The sequence below is a fragment of the Solanum lycopersicum genome, chromosome 11, assembly GCF_036512215.1.
Source record: "Solanum lycopersicum chromosome 11, SLM_r2.1".
NCBI classification, from domain to species: Eukaryota; Viridiplantae; Streptophyta; class Magnoliopsida; order Solanales; family Solanaceae; genus Solanum; species Solanum lycopersicum.
Genome location: NC_090810.1, coordinates 60,594,868 through 60,608,099, shown reverse-complemented (window position 1 = coordinate 60,608,099; position 13,232 = coordinate 60,594,868). Strand labels below are relative to the sequence as shown.

Genomic DNA, 13,232 nt, shown 5'->3' with positions numbered 1-13,232 from the left:
GAAGCGTACTCAAGTTTTTATGTAAATCACTATTACATGACTTAAGTATATTGTTAAAACACTTTTTAACGAATTTTAATTCTTAAAAATATATTCACAAACTCAAATACACAACTTACAAGTAGAGCTTAAACAAGTCACATGTAGTTCAAATAGACAATTCGCAAGCAACTTAATCAGCATATCACTTTGATGATAATTTTTTTTTTTCTATAGATAAATCGAATTCGATTTAAAATTATATAATATACTTATCAATCTCGTTAGACTTGTTGATTGTGCATTTACACTATAATTTTTGATTGTGCATTTACACTATAATTTTTATTTTTAAGACTTATCGACGCAAATTTAGATTTAGTCAAACTCGTAAAAAAAAAAAAAAAAAAGCTTATATGAGTTTTTATAAAGGAAGGATTTAACAATTAGGCCAAAAGAACAACTAAAGCCATGGCTGAAGAAGACTCTGTATCCAAGTCTTTCTTAAGGAGACACTGGGAAGGTTACAAGGAGTTCTGGGGTGAGAGATTCTCCTTTTTGGATAACTATTCAAGGTTCATCAAACGCGATAAGCCATTACCGTCGTGGTCTGAAGCTGATGTGGAGGAGTTCATTGCTTCTGAGCCAGTTCATGGACCAACAGTATGCATTCATATCCAATTTGGGATAAAGATATCTTTTTTCTTAATATTTATGTTATTTGGGTGTTTTTCCTATTTGGGTTTTCATTGATTTGGCTATTGGTTTGATCTGTATGGTTTTTATGTGCATTTACAGTTGTTTGGGTGTTTTCCTATCTGAGTTTTCATTGATTTAGCTGTTGTTTTGATCTGTACGCTTATATCTTTATGCCCTTTTAGCTATGTGTGTGGTGATTTTGATTTGATGTTGAGGAGTTTATTGCTTTCTGACCCAGTTTATGGACCAATTGTATGCTTTCATTTCTGATTTGTTCTATCTTTTTGCTGAATAGTTTATGTGCATTTACAGTTATTTGGGTGTTTCCCTTATCTGGTTCTTTTCTGTGTGTGTACATTTTTTGAGATTTTCTCTGTATGTGTGTTGAAGCTGATGTTGAGGAGTTCATTGTTTTTGGTTTAGGAAGTTCTTTCATTTCCGATTGTTCTCTGTTTTTTTCTAAATTGTATGTGCATTTACAGTTATCTGGGGTTTCCCGTACCTGTGTTTTCATTGATTTAACTGTTTCTTTATCCATTTGTTTCTGTTGTTATGCCCTTTTAGCTTTTAGATTGGAGATGCTCTTTGGTTTTGGATTGAGTCAATGCGTCGTGCTCGTTTCTTGGGTATGTGGCAATATTATTCTCTGTCTATGTCTGTTTGCTATTGTTTTAACATCTTATTCTTGGGGCGGGTAAGTTTTGGAGAAAATGGAGTTCTGTAGTCATTGTCCCTTTGAGCTCTTTTATTGCTTAGCAAAATTTTAGGACAGAAACTTAGGGCTGTAATATCGTTCGACGAGGAGAACTTGCTTTAGGATGTTGTTATGCATAGAGTGCCTCCATTACTATTGGCTGCTTGTTTGATTTTGGCAATGTTGGGGTCTTTGGTGTTTAATTGGATTTCCTTTAATTGCTTGAGTAACAAAATTATTTCTTTTTCATTCTCTAGAATTGCGACTTATACGTTCTGTCTAAGTTTGAACTTAATACGTGTTTCTTGAATCTTTGAAATGCGTTTTCCTATGATTAACTTTATCCTGACTGTTCTTGAATCGATTAGTTACATGATGATTAACTTGGCTCTGTTGCTTCACAATTTCTGCCAAATTTACTGTGTGAACTTTGCTTTCTTGTGTTCCGGTTACCTACTGGTTTAGGATATTGCCTCTACCGTGCCATGGTGGTCAATTATAATCCTTCATATTGCTTTGGGATCTAAGCTATCCGTATGTTTAGCCATTTGTTGCTTTGTATCTTTTGGCTCTTGATTTCTGTGTTTTGTGCTCTTTAAAGCTGATTCCAATAGCCTGAAGTTTTATGGAATTCTTTTTAATCAAGGAGAAGGAGTTTGTTGGGAATGAATTGTTGGAGGAACCTTGTAATACATGAAGGCACTGTATAAAATATTAGTACATCCTGCGATTGTGCTTCACATATCGATCCCGAGTGTGTATATAAAATGGTTGCAGTGGGAAGGCTACATGCTTTATTCACTTTATTAAAAAATGGCTTTATGCTTTATCCAAACCTTATCTTTCTTAATTGGAGAAAGCTCTCCCTTGCAAGGGGCAAAAAGAAATGTGGAAGGCAACATGGAAGAGGGATTGTCTTTCCAAAGTCTATGTTTGGAGTTAATGGTGCAATGTCTTCACTTTTACCATCTATTTGGTTTGCTAAATTCTAGAAAGATTATTGAACTAGTCTGGTCTCTATCACTTATCTGGGCATAATGAGGACATCTACTTGTTTTTCTCTCGGATTGTCTATTTGCCTGAGTGCACAAAAGGACATGCCTAATTTTACTCGTGATATTGCTTTTGTAATGCTAAGAAGTTGCACATGTGCTCTATTTTCCTTTTATTATAATCTGTCCCTAGAGCCCTGCTGATGCTGTTTCCTTTCAGTATCCCGTGTAACCATTATGTTCCTCTATTTTTTCCTTTTCGTTAGTGGAGGCTCATGAGCTTTTTGATACTATTCTTTCCAGCTGAAGACTGCTAGGGAAGCAGCTAAGTTTGGTGCTGTAGGAGGCCTACTTGGAGCTGTTTCAACTGCAGGAGTTACATGGAAGTACTCAAGGAGTCTGCATGGTATGTTAGGTTTTTGACAACGACTCCCCTCCCTCCAATTTAAACCACGAGAATGCTACTACAACTGAGAGCCCAAAGCTCTAGGCATAGGTTCTTATAATGTTGCAATGTCCACTCTTGCTTTATTAATTGGTTTCCTCTCTCATCTATGTCCATGTTGATTCATACTCGTGAAGATTTGACATCCCTTATTGTTTTATATATATACATCTATACCTCATGATCAGAATCGACTGTCTACTAGTTCATTCATTAGGATTTTAAAAATGTTGTATTTTGATCAATTTCACTGAGTGTCATCTTTGCTTGATTCAATTAACCAACAACATACATAGTGTAGTCACAAAGTGAGGTATGGGGAGGGTAAAGTATTCGCAGTCCTTACCCTCACTTTGGAGGTAGAGCGACTTCCCAATTAACCATGCATGAAAACGTCTGTTGAGTTATTTTCCCGAATATAGTTTTGGAATGGCAACGAGAGAAAGGGGTACAACAAGTTAATCTTTTCCTAAGAATCAAGAATCTGGCAGAAGCCTTTAACATTTAGTTGCTTAATGTCATAGGTACTGCATTGTCCCTTGGAGCTGGAGCTGTCTTTGGCTGGACATTCGGACAGGAAGTCGCCAACCACCGGCTGCAGCTATACAGGATGGATACAATGGCTTCACAGGTGAAGTTCATGGAATGGTGGCAGAACAAAGTCGAACGACAGTCTTAATTTTCTCCTTCCTGTACGAGATTTGAAGAAACAAAACTCTGGATTTGCTCGTTAGCGCGATAACACAGTCATTTTGTTATCGGCAATAAAAATTTGTTGACAGTGTTCAACTTGTATCTGGTGAATTGAAATTTTTGTGCTCTAGGTTGTGCTTTTGACTATGAGATTTTGATGTTTGTTTGCCTACAAAATGGCTATAATGAAGTGCAATTTATGGCTTTGAAGTTTAAAGATGCAAGTCATTGGTCCTTCGGAAAAAACTTACCCGCACAGAGTGTTTACACTAAACCAATACAATTTTCATTATTATGTGATTTAATGAAGTAACAGGAATAAAAAACTTAAACACATGGCATGCATGTAGCGGCTTGGTATGATAATAAGAAGAATGTCTTTAATTTATAGTTACAAAAGTTATAAAGACTTTAGTATAGGAATATATATGATCCAGTTGATTCAAATTTTTTAAATATCAAATTAAATTATTTGTGTCGAATTTTTAAATTTATAAATCAAACCAACTACGAATAGATATATATATATATTAGAGGTTCCAAAGGAAGCATCAATTACACAATATTTAATAATAAAATATCTAGTCTACTTGCTATTTCGAGTTTTATATTTTTAATTATCATTTATTTTCTTTACCTATTTTAAATATTATTTCGTTTTATCAAATATACGTTGATGTCTCGATATTGAGTTGGTCAAATATTTATTTACAATCGGTACCATAGGCATGCATGCATCACGCATATTCAGTTTTGAGGTGTGTTTTAGTTTAGAGAGAGTGACAGTTAATATACGAAACTCGTAAAAAAAATGATAATATAGATAAGTTGAAGACTTGAGATATGAAACTCGTAAAAATTAACATATAAAACTCGTAAAAAAAGTAATAGTATAAGATATTTTGTTTTCTTTTTATCATTTAACTCTATTTTGAACCTCTTCCTATGTCAATTAAATTAAAATGCTGCTTAACACTAGGACAATAAATGATTCTAAAATGTTCTTTAATAAACAATAAATAAGTAGGTAAAGATAATGACCAATTAAATTTTTTTCTAATAATAATAATAAATAAATAATATTACAATGCTTTTTAAAAAAATGTATTTATTCTTTTTTATTAACAATATTACAATTCACTCATCATTTCTTTGTTTTTTTTTCTCTGCTCTTTAAATAGTCAATTTTTAAGAAATATATTCTAATTAGTAATAATTACAATAATCCAATTTCAAAATTAAGAAATATCCAAATTTCAAAAAATATTCAGCCAATAAAATAAAAAAAATAAATACAGTAAGCAATTATTATATTTTATATTCACCATAAAAATTAGTAGTAGTATTTAAAATTCATATAATCTCAAAAAAATAAAATAAAAAATAAAAAATTTCATTTGTAAGTATACCAATTTCTCTCCCACTTGTTTACGAAGAGCATTTTTAGTGTGAATTTGGTAATGATCGGCCGGCGATTTTTTTGTATGTGATTCGTCGGAATTTAACGGCGATGACTGGGCAGAATATCGTGGTGGAGTCATCGGCGGTAAATGAGAGAAAAGAACTATCGAGAACGACGACGGCGATTACGACGATTACGACGAGGGAGGATGAGAAACGAGGCGGAGGCGGAAATCAGCATAAAAGGATAGGAGAAGTGGCGGGAGGGACGGCGGCGGAGTGTGCGATGGTATGTTGTTGTTGTCCGTGCACGGTGCTGCACTTTCTCCTACTTGCTCTGTATAAAGTTCCGACGGGACTTTGCCGGAAAGCATGGAGGAGTAAGAAGCAGAAGAAGGTTTTGAAGAAGAAAAACAGCACTAATAATTCTCCTGGTGTTTACTACACCGACGATGATAAGGATTATTTCAATGGCGGCGGTAACGTGAACAGAGGATCATCGGAAACAGCCGAATTTGAAACGGAGATGTGGCACCGATTTTACGATGGCGCTGGATTTGGAAGGAGCTCATCTCAAAAGGAATTAGAAGAAGAACAACAACAGCAACATCAATGATTCTCCCGGTGATTACTATATCTACATCGATAAGGATTGTTCCAATGTAACCGGCGACGGCGAGGATCATCGGAAATGGAGATTTGGATTGCAGTAGCTCATCTCAAACGAAACAACAACAACAACAAGAATTTCCCGACGACGGCGATGTTCATGACGGAGGTTCACCGGAAACGGCCTGAAATGGAAATATCAACTAATTCAAGGACTGATGAGAAAAAAAAAGTCAGTATCATCAACTGAAAATCAAATAAAGGCATAATTCAACTGAATTACGCATATTAATTCCGCTGCGTAAAATTTTATTTTTACCTTATAAAAATTAAAAATTATTTTTAATAAATTGTTAAATTCGATATATCTTTTTGCTATTAAAGATTTATAATTATATAGTTTACCTATATAATTTATACAGCATTTTGTAAGAGACTCAAAAAGTTTATATGTGATCTTTATTTTGTATAAATACAAGCTTTTTTCATTTGATTATTACTATTTTCGTCTTTTTAGTTATTATATTATTTTTTTAAAAAAAGTTAATTTAATTAATTTTTATTAATTAATTTATATTAATTTAAATTTAAATTGAAAAATCATAACAAACAACAGAAGGTACGATGAATTTGTTACAATATGTCAGATACCATTTTGCATCAGCAAAATTAAAGTTATCTCTAAGTTATACCTATATATTTTGAACAATATATGACGTTTTTAGGTATGTTAAGATAAATAAGAAAATTTTATTTGTGATTTTTTTAAACGTAATTATTGTATATGAAATAGTAATTCTATTTTATTTATGGGAATGTAGTGGAATAAATATAAAATAAAGTTAATGTTAATTTTTTTTTTCAAAATTATTATTTTTATGTTTACTAAATACCATTAAATTCCCATGTGTTTGAGAATATTTGATGAGACAATACTTATCGGAATAAAAAAAAAGGACAAAAGAAAAAGTGATTCCATAACTAAAAGAGTTAGAAAATGTAAAATTCAAAACTCTATCGACTATATTTGGTATACTAGTCTAATATTTGTAAGGATTCTTTTTAGTTCGGTCTTCGATTTTTATATCAATAAAATTGATAGAGACATGTTAGAATTTTTAAACTGAATTATTAAATGTCGGGATTATAAATTTTCATGGTTCAATGTGAGTATAATTTTAATAACTTCAATTAATAAGGTATGGTTTGATAATAATTATGAAGAAAGAATTGACTATAATAACAGTAAAAACTCAAACGATTTTGAAATTCTAAATCAATGTCAAATACTGAAGATTTTTGAAACTGCATATTAAATATAGGAATATCAAAATTAAAATATTGAAAATTTTGATTTTAGTACGATAACTCAATAATGACATCTTTAAGTAGAATAAGACTAATCTAAATTGAATCGAAATAAAATGATAAAAATTTAGATAATCGATTCCAAATTGACCAAATGAGGTGTTTGACAAATTGTGAAGAGGTCTATCATGAAAAGAATATTCTACATTCGTTTTGAATTTTCTAAAAATGTATCATATTTGAAAAAATCTAACATGCATCATTTATATTTTTAAGAGTTTGAACAATATATTTAATATTAATTTAACGAAAAATAATGATTAAAATACGTAATAAAGTTTATATAATACGTAGAAGTAAATTTGCTTAACTAATCAGAATTGATAGAAGTGAATTTTGTTATGTGTGTATATATGATTCTTCTAGCAAAGTTCAAAGTATACTTTAATTCTATTCATATATAAATTGGTTTTCATTATTTTTATTTTTTTCCTTTCATTCCTTAGTGTAAAGAAAAAAAAATTACTTTTCAATTTTTTTGTAGCTATATTATAATTTAAAACTATTTTTTTCGACTGCATTATTAGTGAAACATATCATTATGTCATTTATAATAAACTTTACAAGAAAATTAGTAAAACATAAATAAATTTGATCGTCAAAATAAACTATTCAATTCAGTCACTTAAACCAAAAGAAAAAAGTCAAAAAAATAAAAATGTATGAGATGGGATTATATTTTTTTGAAAAATAATTAAAAATATCTTTTTCACTTCGATTAAAGAAAAAGTTAATGAAAAATGACATATACAAGTCATTTGTATAAAGTTTCGAATATATATGAACTACTCTCGAAACATAATATATCAACTCTAAATAAAAGATCGAGTTTGAATTTTTTTTTTCAATCAATCCAAATTAATATCGGTTTAGTAATGGTTTTGTTAGTTTTTTTTTTTCATTTAGTATTCGGAGTTCACATAATCGATTTTTGTTAAATTTAATTGTATATTCTTCTTCTTCTTCGATAAATATAAAAACTAAAAACCCTAATTTTCTTCCATTTATCATCCTAGCCGACACCAAAAACCCAGATTTTATTGATTTTTTTGCTTTTTCGATAGTATATAATAATCATCTCTAATTCAATTTTCTCCAATCCGATAGAAAATCCCATCCTTTTTCTTCAGATTGTCGCTTTTTTCACCAATTGGGTTTGTCTCGGTGAGTTAATTCTTTGCTTAATTTGTTTAAATTTAAGCAAATTGCGTTTCTCGATATAAAGTTTTGATTTTGTATATTTTTTTTTGGATTTCTTGGAAATTTTGTAAATTAGGGTTGTTGAGAAGTTAGGGAAACAGTGTTGTGATTTGTAAAGTGTTTTTTATTAGTTAAAGTTGTAATTTTTAGACCTATTTAGGTGATAAAAATGGGGGATTTTGAGGGTGAGAAGATTAGGAATATATGTATACTTGCTCATGTTGATCATGGGAAGACGACGTTGGCTGACCATTTGATTGCTTCATCTGGTGGTGGTGTACTCCATCCGAAGCAAGCGGGTAAGCTTAGATTTATGGATTATTTAGATGAGGAACAGAGGAGGGCGATTACTATGAAGAGTTCTTCTATAGGTCTTAAATATAAGGAACATTCGATTAATCTTATAGATTCTCCTGGTCATATGGATTTCTGTAGTGAAGTTTCAACTGCAGCTCGTTTGAGTGATGGCGCGTTGGTATTAGTGGATGCTGTAGAAGGTGTTCACATTCAGACTCATGCAGTTCTGCGTCAGGCGTGGATTGAGAAACTTACCCCGTGTTTGGTTTTGAATAAGATTGATAGGTTGATTGTTGAATTGAGATTGACTCCGCTTGAGGCGTATACTAGGTTGCAGAGGATTGTTCATGAGGTTAATAGTATAGTGAGTGCTTACAAGTCTGAAAAGTATTTGTCGGATGTTGATTCTCTGCTCTCTGCTCCGGCTGGACTAGTGGAGGATGAAAATCCAGATCTTGAGTTGTTAGAGGAGGATGAAGAGGATACTTTCCAACCCCAGAAGGGGAATGTCGCGTTTGTATGTGCACTAGATGGATGGGGCTTTAGTATTAGTGATTTTGCTGAGTTTTATGCTTCGAAACTGGGTGCAAGTTCGGCTGCCATGCAGAAGGCATTATGGGGACCTCGGTATTATAACGCCAAGACTAAGATGATTGTAGGTAAAAAGGGAATTAGTAGTGGAAGTAAAGCTAGGCCCATGTTTGTGCAATTTGTTCTTGAGCCACTTTGGCAAGTTTATCAAGCTGCTGTGGAAGAAGATGGAGATAGGGGGATGCTTGAGAAAGTTATAAAGTCTTTTAATTTGTCTATACCTCCTCGTGAACTTCAAAATAAGGATCCTAAATTTGTGCTTCAATCTGTTATGAGTCGTTGGCTTCCATTGTCCGATACCATATTGTCTATGGCTGTCAAACACATGCCTGATCCTGTATCTGCTCAGTCTTTCCGTATATCTCGGCTGCTTCCAAAGAGAACACTCTTAGATATGGGCGCGAACCCTGATGTGCTTTCTGAAGCCGAACTTGTCAGGAAATCTGTGGAGTCCTGTGATTCCAGCCCTGATGCACCTTGTGTTGTTTTTGTTTCTAAGATGTTTGCTATTCCATCAAAAATGCTTCCGCGTGGAGAGATTATGGATGACAGCGGAAATGGTGACTCTGATGAATGTTTTCTTGCATTTGCCAGGATCTTTAGTGGGGTTCTTCATGCAGGACAGAAAGTTTTCGTGCTTACAGCATTGTATGATCCACTGAAGGAAGAATCAATGCAGAAGCATGTGCAAGAAGCTGAGTTGCAGTCTTTATATTTGATGATGGGTCAAGGGTTGAAACCAGTGGCATCAGCCAAGGCGGGTAATGTAATAGCTATCCGAGGGCTTGCCCAGCATATATTGAAGAGTGCGACTCTTTCATCTACGTTGAATTGTTGGCCTTTATCAAGTATGACTTTCCAAGTATCACCAATGCTTAAAGTTGCAATTGAACCTTCTGATCCTGCTGACATGGGTGCACTTATTAAAGGTTTGAGGCTTCTAAACAGAGCGGATCCTTTTGTTGAGGTTTCTATTTCTGCTAGGGGCGAACATGTTCTTGCTGCAGCAGGTGAGGTGCACCTGGAGAGATGCATTAAAGATTTAAAGGAGAGATTTGCTAAGATAAACTTGGAAGTCTCTGCGCCCCTTGTATCTTTCAAAGAGACCATCGAAGGAGATAGCGCTAATCCCTTAGAAAATTTGAAGCTATTGAGCCGCAGCTCTGATTATTTGGAGAAAGAAACTCCAAACGGAAGATGTGTTGTTCGTGTGCGTGTTATGAAGCTTCCAACTGCATTGACAAAGCTGCTTGATGAAAGTTCTGAGTTGCTTGAAGACATCATTGGAGGTAAATCTCTACAGGCTTGTAGAAGCTCGGAAACTCTCAGAGGTAACGTTGTAGAAGATGAGAATCCAATTGAAGCATTTAAGAAACGCCTAATAGATGCTGTGGAGAGCGACTTTTCTACTGGATTTGCTGATACAGAAAAGGATAGGATTGATAAATGTAAGAAAACATGGCAAAAATTCTTAAAAAGGATCTGGGCTTTAGGGCCTAGACAGGTCGGTCCCAACATTCTCCTCATTCCGGATGTGAAAGGAAAGAGCGCCGATGTTTCTATTCTTATAAAGGGTTCCCCTTATGTATCGAAAAAATTGGGCTTTACGGATGACAATGATGATAGCAGCGCATCACCAGAATCATCAACCAGTTTGGATCCGACCCTTTTACGAGAAGCTGAGAATCTTGAAAGCAGTATATTATCTGGATTTCAGTTAGCTACAGCATCTGGCCCTTTATGTGATGAGCCAATGTGGGGTTTGGCATTTGTTATTGAAGCTTCCATATCTCCATTAGCTACGCAACCAAATGATAGTGAGACCGGCCCTATTCCACAGCCTGAACAATATGGGCTCTTACCTGGACAGGTGATGACTGTTGTTAAGGATGCCTGCAGGGCTGCTGTTCTCCAGAGTAAACCTCGAGTTGTTGAAGCCATGTACTTCTGTGAGCTGAACACCCCACACGACCAGTTGGGCAACACTTACACAGTTCTTAATCGTAGGCGTGCTCATGTGGTAAACGAAGAAATGCAGGAAGGTTCTTCCTTGTTCACTGTACACGCTTATGTACCTGTTGCAGAAAGCTTTGGATTCTCCGATGAGTTGAGGAGAAAGACTTCTGGAGCTGCAAGTGCACTACTCGTCCTCAGCCACTGGGAAGCCCTTCCAGAGGATCCTTTCTTTGTTCCTAGAACCGAGGAGGAGAAAGAAGAATTCGGAGATGGTGCTAGTGTGCCACAGAGTATAGCAAGAAAACTCATGGATTCTGTGAGACGAAAGAAAGGTCTTCCAGTAGAGGAAAAAGTAGTACAATTCGCGACTAAGCAGAGGACGTTGGCTCGCAAGGTGTAGAAGTTCAATGCATGTTTGGTTTGTGTAAACAGTTTATCTCAGTATACATTAGCTTTATACTGTTATTCATTAGAAGCAAAGTTTTGTTAGCATAGAATACTGTAATGACACTGGAGTTCTTTGCAAAGCAGTTGTTTTTTTTGGATGCAATATATCATAGTTTTTATCTAATGCTTTTGTGCCTTTGAAGTTTTCCGTAAGTACTCTTTTATTTTTAATCAGAAGTTTCAGACTGTGTTCCGGTCTTGGAAATAGAGGACCTTAGCTTTTGAATAACGTGAATCTGAATTAATCGATTTTTTTTTTTTTGAATGTTAGAAAATATTGATTGGTTTTAGATAAGCTTGATATATGATTTCAAACATTATCATAATTCCACTTGCCCACTGAATAAAAGGGGAAAATTATTTCTGATGTTTGGACTTTATGTCAATTTTTTCATAATAAAAGAGAGAAATGAGTATACACTTAATTAATTCCTTTTGCCCACTGGAATTTATTGGTTAGAACATTGTATTATTGTCAATTATTATCAAAAGAGAAATGATTTTTACACGTTTGTTACATAAAAAAAAAAGGAAAAATTATATTTTTAAAAATAATTACTGATTTTAGTGATATTTTTTTGTTTATTACAATTTATAGCAATATTGTAATAAATTCTGTAATATATATTAAAAGTGAATTATGTACGCAATATATTTGAATCATAATTGTTTTTGAAATATCTTATGTTTGTTTGGTAAAAAATTATCACATTGTATTATAAGTGTATTAAAATGTGCGATAAATGCATTATCCATCATTAAAACTTGTATTATATGTGAATAATAAATTATTCTTTGTAATATATATTAAACTTGTATTATAAATGAATTAAAAGTGATAAGTGAAAAAAATGTTATTGCTATAAATAATAAATATTTTTTTTTATTATAGTATATTTATGTAAATTTCCGAGAAAATATGTTATAGGTCAAAATTCTCAAATTTCACTTAACCCCTAAATTAAATCAAAAATAAAATATGCAATAAAACAATTTATTATTTAGTAATAGTAATATTATAGTATATTTATGTAAATTTCCCTAAAAAATATGTCTTTTTTTTTAATTACTGTTATTATTAGAGATTAACTTCTATTTATATTCGTACATAATTCGTGGATAGAAGTTAATCTTTTATTAGCACAAAGTTTTCGATACATGGTATTCTCACGATATTAACAATCATTAATATAACTATATAATACTGCCTATATATATATATATATTTCATATAATTGATTTCATCGATCACCATATATATCTACTCTTATTTTTGAAGAGCACACACACACAAAAAAAAAAAATTAAAACTTTTGTTTTGTTTCGAATTTCATTCTTTTCTACACTTTATATATTTAAATTTCTAACTTATTAAGAGCTTAAAGAAAACGTTGAAAATTATGATGACAAATTAAAAGTTTGGTTTATCTTTTAATCTTTATGTACATAATTCTTTGGTCATGAACTTTAACGAATATTGAAAATATCATTAGATTATTAATATAAAGGTGTAAAAATACATTATAAATTGGGAAAAGAGTCTGATATATCCCTCAACTTTGTCATTTGGAGCTGATATATCCCTCGTTATATGAACCAATTTTATAACGAGGGATATATCAGCTCTAAATGACAAAATTGAGGAGTATATCAGACCCTTTTCCTTTATAAATTGGTATATCTTTACAAGTGATGGTCAAATATTTGACCTAGCTAAAGTGTGAGGGATAATGTGTCAATTTATCATGATGACACCTATGATGACAATATAAATTTTTTATGTAATATAAGATGTCAAACCCCTACCCCCAAAAACACACACACCATACACGTATAGTCTTTAATAAGAAAACTTTATCCC

The 13,232-nt window shown here is 32.8% G+C and overlaps 3 protein-coding genes across 3 annotated transcripts; all 3 read left to right on the top strand.

Moving 5' to 3' along the window:
* The first annotated feature begins 70 nt into the window (after positions 1-70).
* On the top strand, positions 71-3,719 carry LOC101258822 (succinate dehydrogenase subunit 6, mitochondrial). The gene is made up of 3 exons (XM_004251165.5): positions 71-642; positions 2,668-2,770; positions 3,334-3,719. Exons 1-3 carry the CDS (start codon positions 451-453, stop codon positions 3,486-3,488), a joined length of 450 nt encoding a protein of 149 aa, XP_004251213.1. The 5' UTR covers positions 71-450; the 3' UTR covers positions 3,489-3,719.
* Positions 3,720-5,012: 1,293 nt separating this feature from the next.
* Positions 5,013-5,519, top strand: LOC101260996 (uncharacterized). Its single transcript, XM_004251387.2, has one exon. The coding sequence runs from the start codon at positions 5,013-5,015 to the stop codon at positions 5,517-5,519; it is 507 nt and encodes a 168-aa protein (XP_004251435.2).
* Positions 5,520-7,633: 2,114 nt separating this feature from the next.
* Positions 7,634-11,495, top strand: LOC101258526 (uncharacterized). Its single transcript, XM_004251164.5, has one exon. The coding sequence runs from the start codon at positions 8,250-8,252 to the stop codon at positions 11,322-11,324; it is 3,075 nt and encodes a 1,024-aa protein (XP_004251212.2). The 5' UTR covers positions 7,634-8,249; the 3' UTR covers positions 11,325-11,495.
* The last annotated feature ends 1,737 nt before the right edge of the window (positions 11,496-13,232 follow it).

Coding starts and splice junctions, on each gene's coding strand:
- LOC101258822 (XM_004251165.5), top strand. CDS start 451: ATGGCTGAAGAAGACTCTGTATCCAAGTCTTTCTTAAGGAGACACTGG. Junction 643..2,667: donor AGCCAGTTCATGGACCAACA/GTATGCATTCAT, acceptor TATTCTTTCCAG/CTGAAGACTGCTAGGGAAGC. Junction 2,771..3,333: donor GTACTCAAGGAGTCTGCATG/GTATGTTAGGTT, acceptor TTAATGTCATAG/GTACTGCATTGTCCCTTGGA.
- LOC101260996 (XM_004251387.2), top strand. CDS start 5,013: ATGACTGGGCAGAATATCGTGGTGGAGTCATCGGCGGTAAATGAGAGA.
- LOC101258526 (XM_004251164.5), top strand. CDS start 8,250: ATGGGGGATTTTGAGGGTGAGAAGATTAGGAATATATGTATACTTGCT.